The 19,559-nt window shown below is 36.6% G+C and overlaps 1 protein-coding gene across 4 annotated transcripts in view; it reads left to right on the top strand.

Moving 5' to 3' along the window:
- Positions 1-19,559, top strand: part of Trpc5 (transient receptor potential cation channel subfamily C member 5) — a 320,316-nt gene that overhangs the window by 185,298 nt on the left and 115,459 nt on the right. For all 4 annotated transcript variants that reach the window (XM_021241600.2, XM_004861420.3, XM_004861421.3 and 1 more), the window contains one exon: positions 9,863-10,384. In XM_021241600.2, the coding sequence (XP_021097259.1) occupies positions 9,863-10,384 (522 nt within the window). The remainder of the gene's footprint in view (positions 1-9,862; positions 10,385-19,559) is intronic.

Here is a 19,559-nt window from a genome sequence, read left to right as displayed (position 1 = left end):
TAATACCCATTCCAGACTGCACCTTACTTTTGTAGTCTATAGCTCCCCTCACTCATTATAAGCTATATTTTGCAAAAAGAATTATGGGATAGTTCATTTAACTCTTTGTGACAATCTAAGTTTGAGAAAAATATCTTTCTAAGTTTCTTCCAACTGGCACTCTGAAATTATAAACTCTTACAACCTATTGTGTTAACCACACACTTTTTTCTCTTAAAGTTAGCAGCTATTTTTGAAAATTTAAGCTCTTCCCTTTGATGAAAAATAAACAATGGTTTTGTGGACTGTCAAATCTTGAACAATACTAGGTAATGTTTAACTAGGTTTAAATTAGATTAGTAGAAAATGTTAATTAATATCCAACAAAACCTGCCATACATACTTGAGATAACTGTATATGTTCAGTGTTGCTATTTTAAATTTGTTTATTGATGTTAATCATACATTGGGTCTTTTTCTAGTTGGAGTGGGCCAGTAGAGTGGTTAATACTACAAGCTTTGGAGCCAAATCGCCTGGGTTCAAATTCTGGCTCCTCTACTTCCTAGATATGTGAAAGAAACTTTGCTTCTCTGTGGCTGAGTTTTCTCAAGTATAAAACAAGAATAATTATTATGCCTATAGCATAGAACCATAAAGAAGATTAAATGAAATACTCCAGCATGATGCCTGGCATATGAAATGTGTTCAGTAAATGGTACCCATTAGTATTATTTTTATCCCTGCTACTCAGGCTAATGATTTCTGTTATTTTATACTATATATATATATATATATATAGAGAGAGAGAGAGAGAGAGAGAGAGACTTTAAAAAATCAAGTGGGCTCTGTAACATTAACCTTCCTATGGTTGGAATATGGGTAGTGTTCTTCAAAGGTTCATGTGTTAAAAGCTCGGTCCCTAAAAAGGTATTTCTAGGAGGTTCTGTAGAACTTTAGGAGGTGGAACTCAGTGGAAGGTGCTTAGATTAGTGTGGGTGTGCCTTCAAAAGAGACTGTGGGATTTCACCCAGTCCTGTCTCTGCTTTCTAGTTTGTGATGTTATCACTTGCTCAAATATGTGCTTCTGCTACTGCCATCTACCACTCTCATAAGAGACAAAACCAATAAGCCACTCAGTCTTGGATTTGAACCTTCAAAGTGAAATAAACCTTTTCTCTTTATAAGTTAATTATGTCAGATATTCTGTTACTATAACATGAAGCTGACAAATACAATTCCCAAGTAAATTTTGTCCATTGTAGTCATCCATTCCAAGATTTTAGTCTATATTATTATACATTATTATTATGTGTATTATTATATATTATTGACATGATCCAGTAACTCCTAATTTTGACCTTTCTGTTTTTATCAGAATCTGAGAAAAAGATCCTTTCTCATCTGATACCAATGGCTCCCCCAAAGTAGCTCATACATCACCATCACTAGCTAACTAAAACTATAAGTCGACAGAGAAAAAGGCTGATAATGTAACTGATTAGATGCCGGTGTTCTTGACTTCTGTATAATGCAGAGAAATGAAATTTCATTTCCAATAGTTTCCTGGACTGCTGAAAGAGGTTTAACATTGATTTTATCTGACATGTTAGGTTAGGGAAGAAGGGACTCAGCAGATGGAAAAAGAAGGATTGCAATTTCGTTAAATCCAAACACAAGAAAAAAGACTCATTTCCCACATGATGCCATTAGGCCAGCTACGAGAGCAAGTGCCAATCAGAGAGATTGGTCTGTGAACAGATGGCATTGTGGGTATGAATGAAGTGGCTCCTGATAAGAGTCTTCCTATTAATTCCAAATGGAGGGCTTAATTTCAGAAGCTTGCAGTAAAATCCACCAAGAGCACCTGCCTAAGTCTGGTAACAATAGGGTTCACAAAAATTCCAAATAGCAGATTGTAGTGACGAGGTTAATGGAAATGAATGTATCATTTGGGCCTTTGTGAACAATGACCTTGTAAAAGCTTTAACCAGTCCTGAGAGTGAGGAGAATGGAGCACCTACCCTTTGGTGGTGTCTTCTGGCAGTGGAATTTAGATTAAAATATAAGGAAGGTGACATTAGCTCACTCTGCTCATTGCACTCAAGTGTTTTATGTGATGAGCTCTTAGCTAGGTGATTCTGTCTCATGTTTATTATTCTAGAAGGATCACAGAATATAATGCTAGCCTTTCAACAAAGAATCCTAGGGCAGACATAAGAACGAAGTCATTAGAGCCTGAATGCAAAGCCCAAGGCAGAGGCAGGCAATGTAACTTCTTTAGTGGTCATGCCCTTCACCCACATCACTGCACATCTTAAAATTCAGTCAAGTTGGTTGACATATCAAGTTATTTAAAAGTACAGTTGTAGATAATATGAACAAAATTTAATTTATTAGCCTGTTGATTTCTCTCTCATTTTCCCCATCCTCATCACTTTTTATTCCCTTTTTTAGAAACAAAGCATGATTTTTAACAAGAACCCTAATATCATTCAACAAGATTTTGGAGTTGAAAGAGAAGGCAAAACTTGTTAGGAAACAATAAAATCTAATTTTCACCCTGACCTCAATCTGAACATAAAATCACAGTTACAGGATAATTTGAGGGAAAAAGATTACATTATGATCCTCTTGCAAATTTAAAGTGAATACATGTCAAAGATTTCATTGAACTCATTAATTAACAAGAAAACCAGTAATCTAGGGGTCTGCAAACTATATGACCTACAAGCCAAATCTGGGCTGTCACCTGTTTTAGTAAATAAAATGTAATTGAACTACAGCCATGCCCATTCATTTATATTTTATCTGTGGCTATTTTGGAGGTAAAATGGCAGTCCTATGGTCCACAAAGCTAAAATATTATTCAGCCTTTTACAGAAAAAGGTTGCTATAGACCATCAGAAATGCTGAAATAAATTAATAAATGGATGCACAATAGTCAATAATCTGCAAGGCAATAATCAACTGCATTGCATTAGATAAGACGTATTTGCATTATAATGTAGAGAGTTGTAAATGTAATAACTAGAGGCATACATAATCAGAAAATGTACTAGACAGGACCTCCCCTTTTCTTTTTTGCATGTTCTAAGTCTTTCCCAATTTTTCTTAATAATTGCTAGGAGAAAGCTATTTTAAGCCTCAACTAGTAGTAGAGTTCACTCTGTCTGAAAATAGAGTAGGAAATAAGCCATACAGTTGTCTGCAATACCTAGGAAAGACCTTCATTGTACTTAAGTCCCCACCAGTATACTTCTTAAAATCTCATCTTTCAGCCAAAGCCAAAGTGTTCTTTCTAGGTGTCACTGGTTAAAATACATATACCCTCTAGGGGCTGGGGATTTAGCTCAGTAGTTCCGGTGCCTGCCTCGCAAGCGCAAGGTCCCGAGTTCGGTCTCTGGTACCAAAAAACAAAAATAAAATACATATACCCTCTGCCAGGGGCAGCTCCAGATAATTAATAATTAACAACTTGGTATGAATTATTTTTTTCAGAGATTAACTGACCAGTCACCTGGAATTACCCAAAGGCCCATAAACCTGGATGAAAAAAACTGATAAAATTTAGTGAACCCAATCTCTACAGAAGTAGTCTAAAATATAAGAAAAACCCATAGATAGCTGTACTCGTTAAGCCCATAAAGGGGGCTTGCATGAAAACATTGAGTTACCAAGCAGGAATGTGAAAGACTGCTCTGAGTTAATCTGTATTAGATAAATCATTAAAAGGTACATGAGAGATGGAGAGGATGCTCCTAAGGCTTTCCATATGTTACAGTTGGACATGGTGAAAAAAAAGAGTTTGCTTGGAGTATGCTTTTCATTGGGATACTTTCATAATGTATTTGTTGTCATAATGATAGAGATAACCTAGTAGCTTCTAAACCCTCTGTAGAGAATACACACAAAATCTCATTTCATCTTCATAATTTTCCCAACTATTATCTTTCCCATTTTATAAGCACAAGAAGATGGGTAAATGGTAAAGCCAAAAGGTATGCCTAAATTGCACTGTGGGAACGGCCTTCTCAGCATAGTATGAGCGCAGTCCCTGTGCTCCCCATCTGCTGGTCATCTACTGATTTAGTCATTATCCAAAGTGCTTTGATTACCTTGGGTCCTAGATCACAGCTGTCCTCTCTAGTCCAAGAGATGTGATCACCATGTATGACTCGTATGACTACTGTATCCATTTGAACAACTCAACCAATATCCTGGTCTGTCAGCTCCTCAGCCTCTCTATCTTCCTTGAACATTATGTCCACTCTTCTTCAGCCCACTGTGCTCAGGACCAACCCAGGTCTGGTCATCATTCACCACTGCTTCATTGTGGACATCATGTATTCCAGTGTCCCACCTCTGCCCAGTCTCCCATTTTGCTAATTCATATACTCTTACTCTGTCTGCTTTTTGACTTCAGAGAGACCTGAAGTCCTTTGATGCCTCCATTTTTTTCCAGGCTTCCAGACCTATCTGATCTGAGCATCATACTTAATCATCTGAACTACTTCCTCTTCAACTTCCTCTCATCCCTGGTGCAGCCTCAACCGTGGATCAATCCAACAACCTGAATTCTCCATCTAGACTATCTGCATCTAGACTATCAAAGCTGCTAAATGGGAAAAAAGTTATATACTTCCATGTATGGCTGCCATTACAACCCCCTAATTTATGTAAGATGTCAGCATTGGTAGTCAATACTTTCATTATTTCTTAGTATTTTACAGACATTCTTCATTTAATGACCAAGTCCACTTCCTTGTAGTAGTCCATTGGCTGAATTGGTCACTAAATGAGGAACTGTATATAGTATGTACATTACAATGTTCAGAACAAAGAAATGGTCAAAGGGAACTCTGACTTGATGACTTTGCTTTTATTTGCATAACTCTTACATGAAGTACTGAAATATATAACAGATCATAAAACTACAATAGTGTACTGTACAGAACAATCAGCAAAAATTATAGTACTGTATAAACAAGTGTACGGCACAAAAAAGACATTGAGGTTCTATAAACAAGATGTGCAGAACTGTACAAAAAAAGATGGTTTATAACTCCAAACAGCACACCTCGGTCATAAAGCCAAACAGTCATTAGGTCGTTAAACGAGGAATATCTGTAGACACTTTCCTGTCACTAGGACAAAATACCTGACACCTGCAACTTAAAAGAGGAGAAGTTTATTTTTGGTTCATAGTTTCCATGGTTTGAGTCCATCTGCTAGCTCCAAGGCAGAGAACACATGGTAGAATGGCCTGGCAGAGAAAAGCTACTCAGGCTATGGTGGCCAGAAAGCAGAGAGTGAGAGAGAAAAAAAGGGGCTGGGGGCAAAAATATGCCCTTCCAGGTCATGTCCCCAGTGACCCACTTCCTCTGACCAGGCCCCACCCCCTAACAGCACATTCCGCTATGAACTCAGTAGTAGATTAACCCATTTATAAGTATAGTAATGCCATAATCCAAGCACCTTCCAAACACATGAGACTTTCGGGGTACATTTTAGATCCATACTATAATAGCTTCCTCTGTTTTCCCCATAACAAATCTCTCATTTTTTAACTTTTCCCATGCACTCTACTATCTTATAGCATCTGATATCACCTCCTACTTCCATGAGAAAACACATTTTTAGTTGGGAAGTACTTTAACTTCCAGCCCTCTCCAATGGCGCACTGAACTATAGGTCCACTCAACTCACCTTTTCCCCCAGTCTCAGGATAAGCCATCCTTCTAGACCAAGATCAAACTCCCTCATTCCCACCTTCACTCTTGATCTGACCTCTCCTATAAGATCCACATTGGAATTATACAATTATACAATTTTCTGCTGCTTTTCCATTTATGACTTTAAATTCAACATTTCTCAAACTGAACTTTTAAAATCCTTAATCCTGTTCTTCCTCTTGAATTTATTATCTCAATTAGGGACAGCACCATTCAACAAGGTATGCAATCTAGAAAACCCACTAACCTTGATTTCTTCACTTTCCCTTACCTGGTACATCCAATAAATGTCTTAAATCAGCTTTCTTTCCTGTATGCCTCTGGAATCAGTGTCCACTTTAAGATCCTCACCATCTCTTCACTTAGATTGCTGGTATCTTTTAATGAGTTTACTTTTCTGAAGATCATCCAACAGACATTGGAGCTTGATAACTCTGGCTAGTGAGTCTCCTTCTCTTTCCAAATCTGTGTTCCACAATGCATATTAGCAGCTTGAAATTGGCATAGAGGGAGTATTTATACCACAGAAATCAGCAAATACTACAGATAAGGATCTTTTCTTTTCCTCCTGTGGAGAGCTGTTTGTTGAAAACCTTTACCAGTAAAATTACCACTACCTATTTCCCACACTTTGGCCAAGGCGACCTTTGTATGACACTTATTAAACTAAACTATACCACTCTTCTTAATAAACCTTTTGGTGGCTCCCAACAGCCAATAAATAATATCTAAGATTCTTAATGGCATATAAGGCCTTTTATCATCTAGTCTCTTCCTAAATGTCTAGCTGCTCCCATCCTTCCTTAGTCACAATTTATCCCTAGCACAAGGGTCACAAGCTAGTTGAATCAAGTCAAATTTGCCTCATATATATACTTTGTTTGGTGTATGCACTACCTTTAAATCTTTTAAGCTAATAAAAGATTCTAAAAGAAACTTTTATTCTAACTGTAAATCCTTATTTCTGACTTCTTTTGAAATATTACAACATTGAGCCCTCTTTCATACTTATTATAACAACAATTTGCAGTAGCTGCTCCCTTTGAGAAGGACTCACATTATCGGTTCCCACCATTCATTTATTCAAATTAGGCATACACACCTATACCTAGTTTCTATTACCTGTTACCTGATTGGATCCTTTACAAATGATGTCATAAAGTCTAGATTATTATCCAAAGCCATGGATTTTCATTATAGAACTCTTCTTTGCACTGGCTATCCTGATGATGTACAGTCCCTGCATAGTCTTGCAAGGAAAAGCAGCAGAATGATGAACAGAAATGGTAGGAGTAGTAGACATCTGTGGTCTATGGATCAGTCTCCATGTCAAAGCAATGACAGACAAGATCTGTCTATGAGACCTTGGGGTAGTTTAATATAGAGCCAGTCTGTTAACTCTCCATGGAATCTTGAGATGTCTACCTTTTTAGTTGGACTTGGGAAGTAAAGGCCAGGAGAAATTTATTCATATTGATCCAAATTGTGGGAATGGGGTTTGTCTAAATTTGATAATAGATTTACTTTTTTTGCTAAGTGCCTGCTGTGTGTGTACCACTGTGCTTGATGCTATAGTGGAAATAAGCTGAATAGGACAGCTCCACCTTTAGGACAGAACCACCTATCCTATTACGGAGGCAAGAAGTACATGTGTGAAATAATTAGAGAATAATGTAAAGTGGCATTGGAAAAGTGATTGTTTTGAATGTAACCTAGTGCCCTCAGTATTTGGGTGGGCAGCAAGGGATGGGTGAAGAGTAGAAGCTACTAAAGAAGCTAGATCTTTCAGTGTGCTTTGACTGGCAAAGAAATGGGGCTAGACCATTCTCCACAGAGGGTTCCACAAGGATATACTTATGGAGAGCAGTGAATGAGGTGAGTGTAGAAACCTGTGAATGACAACACTGACTGGAGGAGAAAAGGCAGTCAGCGTGGGAGGACATGGCTGGTCAGTGAAGACCAGTTTTCTTTTTAAAAGATTTCCTTTGTGATGTCAAGTACTCGGCCAAATGGAGAAACAGAATGCTCCTTGTTGGACAATGGATGTAGATAGCTCTGGAAAGCATTTCATAATCTAGGTGTAGACAGCAACATTTTGGCTCTAAAACACAAACGAGACTAAGTAATATTCATGGGTATTTCTGTGTGTCTTGGACATGCCTGACAGCATCTACATAAAAGAAAATAAGAAAGGAAAAGAGTAAGAAAAGTAGAAAAAGGCAAGTGAGAGGAGAGAAACAGAGGACAAAGAATGAGCAGCATGGAGGAAGCAGACAGTACCTCCAATCTAACCCAGGAAGCCTGTGCTACAGAGTATCTTTCTCCAACACTTTTAGACAGTGACAGAGATTCAGGAATGCCTCTCCCCAAAGAAAGGACAGATTTCCCAGATCTGAGTTCTTTCCTTTCTGGGACAGACTGTGACAAATTGTTCACTTACAATCTCTCTCAATTCTAGGCTTTATGCTGATTGTGTTTATGTTCATTTCCAGGCCCATTCAGACCTACTTCTTCCTTAGCCTGTAAGTTTATGTTAATTTCTGAGATTATTCTTTCACGTGCCCGATTTACTTTATGAGCCAAGTTGCTCATTTCCTGCTGTTTTGTTTGTAGCTGCTCCCTCTAAATGTTTAACATTGTTTACTCGCTGCTCCATCCTAGCCATCGATGACCAATATGCAGCCAGTTTTCAACTCTTCAGAGGCTGATTCAACCTCTCAGGGAAGGAAACAGGTTTCTTGCAAATTCTTGCTCCTCTACTTTTTTCCCCACACTCTGTTTTCTGGCTACTTCACTTTAGGGAATCCCTCATGCCACGTGAAAAGGAGGCAAAAATGATGAAACATAGTAACTCATCCTATTGTCAGATGGGCAGTAATGATGAGTTATGTTTTAAAGAGGTTTAGAGAGTAAAAGAAAGATGATATTGATTAAAAAAATATTTGTCTATTTTGTGAGAATTTCAATATTCATGTTCTGTTCTCCCCAGTTAAAATGAGTATTAGAAACTGGTTTTTTATTTTCCTTAAATGTAGTAAGATCAGTATTCCTCAGCCTTCTGGAATCTAACGCAGCTCTGCCCCTACATAAATAAAGTTCTTTATTATTATAGCCTTCCCCATACTATACCTCTGGATCTTACTAAAGCTTAGACTTCTCTGTGTGTCTAATGTGCTCAGTTTTGTTATTAGTCTGAAAACAGACTGGGTCCCAAATTATCTACATTTTAAGTTTGAAAAAATTTTTAAAGTTCATTGAAAAGCTCAGGAGTGCACCTGAATACCTAAAGAACGTCCCACACCTTTCACCTATAGCTGCTATTTACACTAAACATTATATAACAGACATAATATTTTTATCAAAGAACTTCTTGGTATTATTAACTCATCCATAAGATCAGAAGTCCTCATTTACAGAGTAATTATCCCTGATCAAAAAAATTATCTTTACCTTCCTAGGACCTAGAGGAATTTGAATGAATTCTGTCTGGCCATAGTCTTTGGTCCTCTGAACTCCCTTATACAGTACAAGAGTCTTCTCTTCAGATACCAGGGTTTAATTTAGTTATACAGTCTTTAGGATGGTTGATGGGCTGTTTTCAACCTTTCAAACAAATATTCTTGCAGTCTCTAGAGCTCATTTGAAACTGAACACATACTACTAAGTACTGGTACTAACCTTATAAAAGTTGATCTATCCAACTAAACTCTAAAAGGTTAGGACACTCGATAACTTAGTCTCCTCTATTTTGTCTTAGACAGAACGGGGCATGTTATAGTAAGATAATTTAAGAGTCAAGCTCTAGAGTCATACATAATGGGTTTGCATCTTGGCTGTGCTACTGAAAACTACATAACTTTGGTTATGTTCTTTAATCTCTCTATGTCTCAGCTCCTCCATATGAAGAGAATATTTATCTCACAAGTTTTTTGTGTGCATTAAATAAATTAATCCACAAAAAGTGCTTAGAACAGTGCCTGGAACACAGTAAGCATTCCACAAACATTAGCAATTCTGGTAAGAAGTGGCAACAAAACGGAGACCCCAGGTCCTGAATTCTATGATCAGTTCTATGATGAATTCTATGATCCTTCTCTCTCCAAATTTTAATTCTGCCCTTCTGTGCTTCTCATTTCTTGTACATACCTAGGTCCCCACACTAATGATGGAGACCCCATTCTCTGAGTTCACACCGGACATCACTCCCATCATGCTGGCTGCCCACACTAACAACTATGAAATCATCAAATTGCTTGTCCAAAAACGAGTCACTATCCCTCGGCCTCACCAGATCCGCTGCAACTGTGTGGAGTGTGTGTCCAGTTCAGAGGTAGACAGCCTGCGCCACTCCCGCTCCAGACTGAACATCTATAAGGCTCTGGCAAGCCCTTCACTCATTGCCTTATCAAGCGAAGACCCCATCCTAACTGCCTTCCGCCTGGGCTGGGAGCTGAAGGAGCTCAGCAAGGTGGAGAATGAGTTCAAGGCTGAGTATGAAGAGCTCTCTCAGCAATGCAAGCTCTTTGCCAAAGACCTGCTGGACCAAGCTCGGAGCTCCCGAGAACTGGAGATCATCCTCAACCATAGAGATGACCACAGTGAAGAGCTTGATGCCCAAAAGTACCATGACCTTGCCAAGCTGAAAGTGGCAATCAAATACCACCAGAAAGAGGTAAGTTGAAATCATCTGCTTTCCAGGCAGCTTAGGGCCACCAGAGTCCAGAGAAGGAAAGCAAGAGACAGCATTTTTCTACCGCTTAAACTTCTAATAGATAGTTAGACAAGCCTCATAAACGAGCTCATTTATCCAAGACACAGGCAACCTTTGGTGTTTTCTCTACCAGTAGAAAAGTAGCCACATTATTCTTTGATGGGAAAGCATTCGTTCATTCATGTTTAGGATAGAGAAGACAAGCACTAGCCCTGGAACATACAAGCTAGTGGTGAATACTAAAGAAATGATCACTTTACTGAAGATATGATTACAAACTAAGGTAAGTATTCCATAGGAACAGTGTTCTATGATAGCAAAGGATTTTACCCTATATACTGGGCCATAGAGACAGTGATGAAAAAAGGCTTACCATATACATGCTGGTGACTGTTGGTATAGTGGTGTCCCAGGCAGCCCTTTTAGAAGGAAGACTGAGATAAACATTTGAAAGACGGTGTCTTACTCAATATTTGTAGTTCCGTAGAAGGGTGAAGTAACAATCTACTACGGTGTGAGGTGTGACCTCCAAACACAAGGTCCACCTCTTTGAAGGAGCCACTTCAAACAGATCACAGGAGAGGGCTTGGCTTTCCAGCTAAACCAGATTTAAAATCTAGTAAGTTCTGTTTCATGCTATCTTATCAAACAATTCTGGAGAGACTCCTAGAAAATCTAATTTCTATCTTTAAGGAGGCACCATAGTACTTCAGAAAGAGCGGGGGCTAAGGAGTCAGGGCAACTGAAGATGGAATTCCAACCCACTAGCTGTGTGACCTGAGAAAAGTCACTCAAATTGCCAGGGATTTAATTTCTCATTTATGAAATGGAGTTAATAATAATTTCTCCACTTCATATGGCCATTATGGGAAATGAGAAAAGCTAGTATTCAATGCATGGCATGGGAAATGCTTCAATTTACATTTCCATATCTCTTCTCTTCTACCTTGAGTCAGATTCAAACAGATGGGACTGAGAGATGCCTGCCAACTGAAGGCTATCTCTACCACTGCCATCCTTTCATAGATAAAGGCTCTGAGGCAAATCACATTTTATTTTATGTATGTTCACCTGGTGGGGAACAGATAGATAGATAGATAGATAGATAGATAGATAGATAGTAGATAGAGATAGAGAGGTATATTGCCTCTATGACCTGAATCCATTCAAAACATTTACCTTTCATGGTCACTTTGACTTTGAATAAGACCCAGAAGTCACATGGTACCAGATTCAGTGAATAAGGTGAATAAGGACACACAGTAATGTTTTTACAAGCCTGTCTTTTTGTTGGATGACACAGCAGCAGCATTCACCATATTTTTTATCATACCTCATAGAGACACTCATGAAAGAGGACTTCCAGAACTTCTTCAGAAAGTGGCAGAATGATGGTATATGTGTTTGAAGTGAGGAGGAGTATTTTTAAGGGAATTAATGCAATGTGTTTTTATTGTAATAATTTTAAAAATTTGAACATTCACCATATATTTTGATCACACATTATATATTTGCATTAATGATATATATTAGTTTCAGTGTTTTTTTCATTTTACATAAATGGGTATAATACTGTGTGAAAAAAATCACAGGTGTTTTTATAACCTGAATGTTAGCTAAGTAACAGAATGGTTAATGGATAACAGAATAATTTTAAAGATATATTATAGAACATGACTGAATTTTGCATTCCTCACTCACTTGGATATGACAGCTTTAGGCTTCCCATACCACCATGAAAATTGTCAAGCATTTATTTTCAAACAATTTCATCGCAATGATTCATTGATTTTTGTCAGATAATCTTCCAACTATTTTATGTCTGAACCTGTTCTGCTCATATAAACTTCAATTGCCACTTTTAGCTACTGTTCCATTTGGAAATCACCTTGATGACTTTTTTACTCCTATGGGGATCTGTGTGGCATATGGCCATGCAATCACCTTTGGCTTCTATTTAACTGCCCTCCACCCATCATTAACCTTCACATCAGTTTTGCTCTTTTAGTCCTTTCACTGTCCTGAAAATATACCCTCTGTGTTCCTCATTTCATAATTTTTCTTATTACTACTATTATACAGTATTTTCATGTTACAATATGGTCATACAATATATTTCTTACCCATCATTATACCAACCTGAAGGTGCCAAGGAGGTACATTTCTTTTTACTTTCAAAATTATGCATCAGAGATGCCAACATTGTTTCCTGGGGCCATTTGCTGAACACATTAAAGTGGAAGGTGTCATTTTTATTGTGGTAAAAGACATATCATTTAAAATTTGCTATTTTAGCCATTTTTATATTTATAGCTCAATAGCATTAAATACATTCATGTGCAGCCATCATCACTAGGATTCAGTTTTGAAGATACATAAGATTTGGGGAGTCTACCTTTCTTTCAATAATGAACTGATTTAATCAGTTTTGTATTTTGCAGAACACATTATTTTTGTAAGACTGGCAAAGGATCACCTCCTCACTATTCAAAATTATGGATATTCATCAGTAATACAAAATCAATGCAAGAAGACTGTATTTATGCAAAGATCAACAAATTTTCAGCTTAATTCTATTCACTGATCATTGTAAATCAAATCAATGATAACCCTTGCATTTAATAATTGATGGAAACTTTTCAGGCAGAGCACACTAAACTCCTGAGTCCAGATTTGCAACAAGGATAATGTGTGACTCTTAACTTCAATGAGAATATTTCCTAATGAGGAATATAGTTTTATAGTCTCATAAATCCAAATATAGCTCAAAGTTTAATGCCCTAGACAGAGACTTCAGAATCATTTTGAGACTTATCTATTTTGCTTCAAATTTTCAAAGATAACTTGTTCGATTTTAGTTTAGTTTATCATCAAACTAGGCTATGCTGATTAGCAAGTCAGACTTATGAATTCAGACGTATCTTAAATTTTGTAGTTTAAGGATATTGCTTTGGTTAAGTAGTCATCAAACTCTATAAATCCCTTCTGACTTGTAGCTTCATTTCCACTAAAAACTAATGCTTCTCAATCTGTAAATTATACTTGGTTTTTCAAATCTCATATTCTACTGAGCCTCAAATGAGTACAGCCTCTTATTTCTCTTGGTCCAATCCATATATCTAGTTTAAGGATGAATAATCACATTTTCTTGAACAAATCAGCAATGTCCTTGTTTGGGGTGTTCTTGTAATCTTTTTTTCCCATTAAGTTTATTGGTACATTTTAGGTATAAAACACAGTTACAAACATCACTGGGATCTTGTACCATTACATGAGTATCTTGGTTCTTTTATTTTTCCCCTTGCCCTGCCCTCCCTTCACCCCCTCCACCCTTCCCTATTTGCAAAGACTTTGTTTCCATTTTTTTCCTTTTCTCATATTTTTTCTTTTCCTTTTTTTTCTTTCCCCTACCCCTCCCACTTCACCTGCACCTTTAGACCTTTTCTTCCTGTTACACAATATCAATTATACATTTTTTAAATTACAATATCAAGATCTAGAAGACATTACCACAGATTTTAAAGAATTTAAAAGGATATAGAAAGCATATTTCAAAAATCTGTTTTGAAATAAATTTGACAACTTCTCTGAAGTACCTTGGAAGAAAAATTAATGAAACTAACTCTGGAGGAAATATAAAATTTGAATAGCACCTATTAAAGAAAGTGTATTCCTAGCTTGAAAACCTACCTATATGACAACAGCAGGCTCATATACATTTTAACTGATAAATTATATCAAACAATTAAAGCAGAAAAAAGAAGGAACACTTCTCCCCTCATTTTAGGAAATCAACATTGTGCTAATCCTAAAAATGGATTAAGATAATAGAAGATAAAAGTATGAACATAGATAGAAATTTGTTTAAAAAAACAAACTCTTAGAAGTCAGATCTGGCAGTATGTAGAAAGTGGTTTTATTATAGGAATGGCAGTGTTGGTTCAGCATTGGAAGATACACCCCCAAAAGTCATCATTTTAACAGAGGAAAGGAAAAAGGCATATGATCCTGTCACCAGTTGGAGAAAAAGTATTGGGCTAAATTCTACAGCTGTTCTTGGTAAAAGCTATCAGGAGACTAGAAGTAGAACAGAACCTTCTCAACAGATTAAAGACATGTACTCCATACTTCCAGCGAGAAGGCCTTATATGAATGGAGAAGATACAATGCTTTCTCCTTAAAGTGGGGAACAAGGGCAGATATGCTTACTCTTCATCTGTCCATTAAACTTTGAAACATAGGCCCAAACCAAAATAGTTTGGCAATAAAATGACACAATTAGGATAGGATTGGCAAGGTAGAGGCAAAATCTTTATATGTAGATGAAATGATCATCTGCAGAGAAAATACTAAGAAATCTCTAGGAGCCCCTAGAACCTGTTTTTGAATTTATCAGGATTAGAAAACACAAGGCATATATAAAAATTCAGGTCTGTGTATACTTGCTATAAATGAAGAATTGGATATTGAAATTTAAAAGTTATGTAGGAGTACAAAGGACCTAGAAAAGTAAAAAGAAAAGAAAAACAAAAAAAACACAGCATTGGAAGACATTTAGTACCTAATTTTAAGACATCTTCTAAAGCTACAGTAAGCTACAGTAATCAAGGCAGCGTTGGTGTAAGGAAAGACATATAGATCATTGGAATAAAACAGAATCTAGAAATAGAACCACACATATATGGTCCACAGAGTTTTGAAAGATTATTTAACGTTAACATTTTATAGAATATAAACCCAATTCAAGAGCCAAGGAAAAGATAGTGTTTTCAGCATATGGCACTAGAACACCTGGTATTCGTAGATAAAAAATTAACCTCAACCCTTTATTTCCATACATAAAAATAACTTGAAAGGATCTATGAACCTAAAGATGAAAGCCTAAAAGTATAAAACTTTAAGAAGAAATTATAAGGGAAAATGTTTGTGAATTTAGGGTAGGCAAAAACTACTTAGGATGCAAAAAACATGATGTACAAAAGAAAAAAATTGATAAATGAGATTCCATCAAAATTTAGAACTTTAAATGACATCATTAAAATGAAAAGTAGTCCTTAAACAGACCATATTTACAATACATACAGCCTATGACCAGAATATATAAAGAACTCTTACAGCTCATTAATAGACAACCCAATTAAAAAGTAGACATAAGAAGATGATATATAGCCAGTACAGCACAAGGAAAGGTGTGCAACTCTAGAATCAGAAAAATACTAATCAGTACAATAAGAAGATTAAATTATACACTCATTAGGGAGATGAAGTTAAAAGTTTTAAAAGCCTTGTCATGACTTTTTCTTTTTGTTGGATTCTCCCCTTTTGCATTTAATTTGTCACGCCCAATGGATTCAATCTGCTGGGCTTCCTGGAGTTGTGATCATCATTGTCTTTTCCTAGGGTATTGTCTAAAATTTTTTGGAGTGCCAGTTGGATATTCATGAAGTTCCTGAGGTGCTCTTTTTCATGAAAGTATTTTATTTCTCCATCCATTTTGAAAGATAGTTTTGCAGGGTACATCAATCTGGGTTGGAGGCTGTTTTCCTTTAGGGCTTGAAATACATCACTCCAAGCTCTTCTTGCCTTGAGGGTTTGCAATGAGAAGTCTGCTGTGATTCTGATGGGCTTTCCTTTGTATGTGATTTGTTTCTTTTCTCTCACTGCTTGTAGAATTTTGTTCTTCTGTTGGATTTCTGGAATCCTAACTATTATATGCCTATGTGTAGATTTTTTTTTTGATCTAGGCTAGCTGGAGTCCTATATGCCTCACTTATCTATATGTCAAGTTCTTTTCCACTCCTTGGGAAGTTTTCTGCCATCACTTCTGTGAACAGTATTTTTATGTCATCTGCACTCTCACCTGTTTCTTCATTGACTCCAGTCAGTCTTATGTTATTCTTCTTTGCATCGTCTAGCAGTTACTGGATTGATTTCTCATGTTCCTTTACAATTTTAAAGCAATTTTTCTTTTTCTGGTCACTAATTGCAATCTTTTCGTCTATATCGGAAATTCTATCCTCACATTGGTTCATTCTGCTGCACAGACTTTCTATGGAGTTTTTAATCACCTGGAATTCTGTTTGCATCTGTTTTATGGATTCCATTTGTTTCTTATGTTGGGATTCCTCGTTTTCCTCAGATCCTCTTTTTTTATCTGTGTCCTCTCTAGATTTATTAATCATGTCTTGCACCATGAGCACAAGCTTTACTGTTATCTGAGTAATTATTTCTGATTTCATTTTTCCCAGATCCTCTTTTGTTGCCAGTTCAGAGAGTCCAGGTAGTTGAGTATCAGATTGTTCCATCTCATTTCCTTTTGGGGTTGCTGTAGGTTATCCAGAAGTCTGTTTCTGAGGCTTATTTACATGTCTTCTCATTTTCACGCACCCGCACGGCTCACCTTCTCTGCCCTAGGAGCTTGGGATGGCAGTGGGGGAGCTTCCTTCCAGGTGCTGGGACTGGCTCAGCTTCTCTGCCCTAGGATCTTGGGATGGCGGTGGGGGAGCTTCCTTCCAGGTGCTCTGTTCTTGTAATCTTAACTTTAGTATGTTTAGTAATAAATATAATCATGTGAGTTACTGAGGGTCCAGTGATTCAACTGTCCTTGAAAATTTCATTCTTAAAAGTCTCTGATTTAAGGTAGCAGACAAGGTCTGTTCAATAAATATCCACAATCTACTCTTTAAAATGAAGCATACACACATGTACAAAAAGATTATGATCTTGATCATTTATCATATTATGGGATAGATTTGATCATCAGTTTTTTGCAGTGGGAAAAATCTCTCTTCCTATAGGATATGATTAATTAGGAAATCAATCTTTATTTTGGACACAAAGGAATGAAACCTAACTTTATCCTTTCATTATGCCTATGGCAAGTGAACACAACTTTTTGGTGTTATAAAAAAATTCCTCAAATTCCTTGGAGGCAGTTTGTGTGTTATTTCATAGGAGGAAAACATTTTAATTTTAAGTAGGTCATACTCAAGAATCTGATGGAACACAGTCAGAGAATTACATGTTGGGAGCCCCTAAACAAGTTAGAGACATTTTTTAAAATATAATTTTCCCAGATGATCTTCAATCCCAAAGAAGTCTGGTAAAGGAATGTGTAGTAATTCTTTCCTAAGGCTAGGATTATTCAAGGAGCAATTTCCTCTAGATGGGTATGGGATACCTAAACTAGAAGAGAAAATTTATCTTTCCTACTTGACTCCATGCTTGTTGTCAGTTGGACCACGCATTTCTATCCTCAAGGATAGATGGGATACTTCTTTAGTGACTAAAATCAGGACTAGAACAGAGCAGATGTGCCACTTCTTCACTTTTTAGTGCCATCCCTGATGACATCCTGCTCAAATTTCTTCTAAATGATGATGTAAATTCAACCAGGAAAGATGAAGAAATACATAGCACAGATGGATAATTTCTCAATGAGTAAAGGTATTATGAGAGAGGAGTATTAAGAATTCCTGCACCAGGGGAAAGGACCCAAAGATAAGTCCACTCATACCTTAAGTTTCAGACAGGCACCATGCTTCTTAAAGCCTCAGCTAAAAATATGTATTCCATAAAAAACAGACAATATAGCTAGGCATGGTGGTACATGCCTGTGATCCTAGCACTCTGGGAGGCTGAGGCAAGAAGATGAAAAGTTCAAGTCCAGACTGGGCAATTAGTGACTTAGCAAGACCCTGTCTCAAAATTTAAAATAAGGGGGTAGGATGCTGGGGCTGTATCTCATTGTGAAAGCCCTTGGTTCAATCTCAAGTACTGGGGGCAGCAATATTTTTTCTCTAAAGATTAGCTGCAGGACAACTGATTTCCAAAACTAGCTAGGAGAGTGTCAACATTAAAATTTTAGAATATACACTTTCAAAATATTCTAGTGTTTCCTCAAGTTTAAGTAAGAATATGACTATTAAAATGATTATCATTCCCAGAATGTGTCATACAGGCATGTATGTTTATGTGTCTTCAGCAACTTATTTTGTTAATAACATCTTTGATTAAAGGAATCTGAACAACTTAAGTTGTGTTTCATAAGTGTGTACCCAGCAGTACACTTTACACAAATCCTATTACTTTACTATTAAAGTAAAAAAAAAAAAAACTCTTGAGATGTTTTCAGTATTGTTCCAAGTTCTTTAAAATGAAATTATGACAAGATAAAGAGTTAAATGGTTTTCCTTATATTGCTAAAAGGCTGCTCTATTCTTCAGAAGTATAATGATGATCACCTTCAAAAATTCTTTATTACCTTGAAGACATTTGCTATTCAAAAGTAATAGATGGTTGTTATCTGTCAATGCAAAGAACTCCCAAATAACCTTAGGAACTAGGAGTTATTTTTATTTTTGTTAGAAATTTTCTTTTGGTTGGTTGGTTGATTTGTAAGCATTATACAGATAGAAGAAAAACAAGTTTTAAATGTGTATTGGAGGGAGCAGAGTCCCTGAGAAAACAGAAAGTGTACCCAAGAGGACTCACTATCTATTAATATAAGGTTATCTACATAAAAACACAATGCTCATTCTACTTGATGTAAAAATAATTGTAAAAATCTGTTTGGATCATGGTGGGTTAATGATATTCAGGGTTACATAAGTCCCTCAAGAAAAAAAAATTTTAGCCTTAAATGGAATAAACTCAGTATTTCCTGAAGTTTTTTCATTACAGTTTTTTCTTCATTATTCCTATCAGAACTCAAATAGTCTCACCCAAAGAATATAATTTGATGAAAAATAAACTCCTAAGAATGAAACAAAAGCTGATTCCAAACTATATATAACTTTGACATGAAGTAGAATAAGGAAGCTCTGATCTCTTAGAAAATGGGTGTAAAACAAATTGATAATCTTTACATGTCAAATAGACTTTCAAGTGTTCTTATTCAGACATTTTTTAGATATCCATGAAAAGTCTTGATTCTGTGTACAGTAGCCTGTTCACTGTCAGACATACCAAAGACTGAAAAGTGTCTCGTTCTGTTCCTTATTACCATCAAAGATAATCAGGAAGATCATTATAACCCTTATTTTACACATGATAAAGGAGTATGTTAGAGATTTGTTGCAGATGATCTGACAAGCCAGAAGTAGAACTTCAGACTCTGATACAAAATTCTCTCTGA

Source organism: Heterocephalus glaber, unplaced genomic scaffold (assembly GCF_053883595.1).
Source record: "Heterocephalus glaber isolate CG9 unplaced genomic scaffold, H.glaber_assembly_v1.0 deba00001613, whole genome shotgun sequence".
Classification (NCBI taxonomy): domain Eukaryota; kingdom Metazoa; phylum Chordata; class Mammalia; order Rodentia; family Bathyergidae; genus Heterocephalus; species Heterocephalus glaber.
This window is presented reverse-complemented; position numbering and strand designations above follow the sequence as displayed.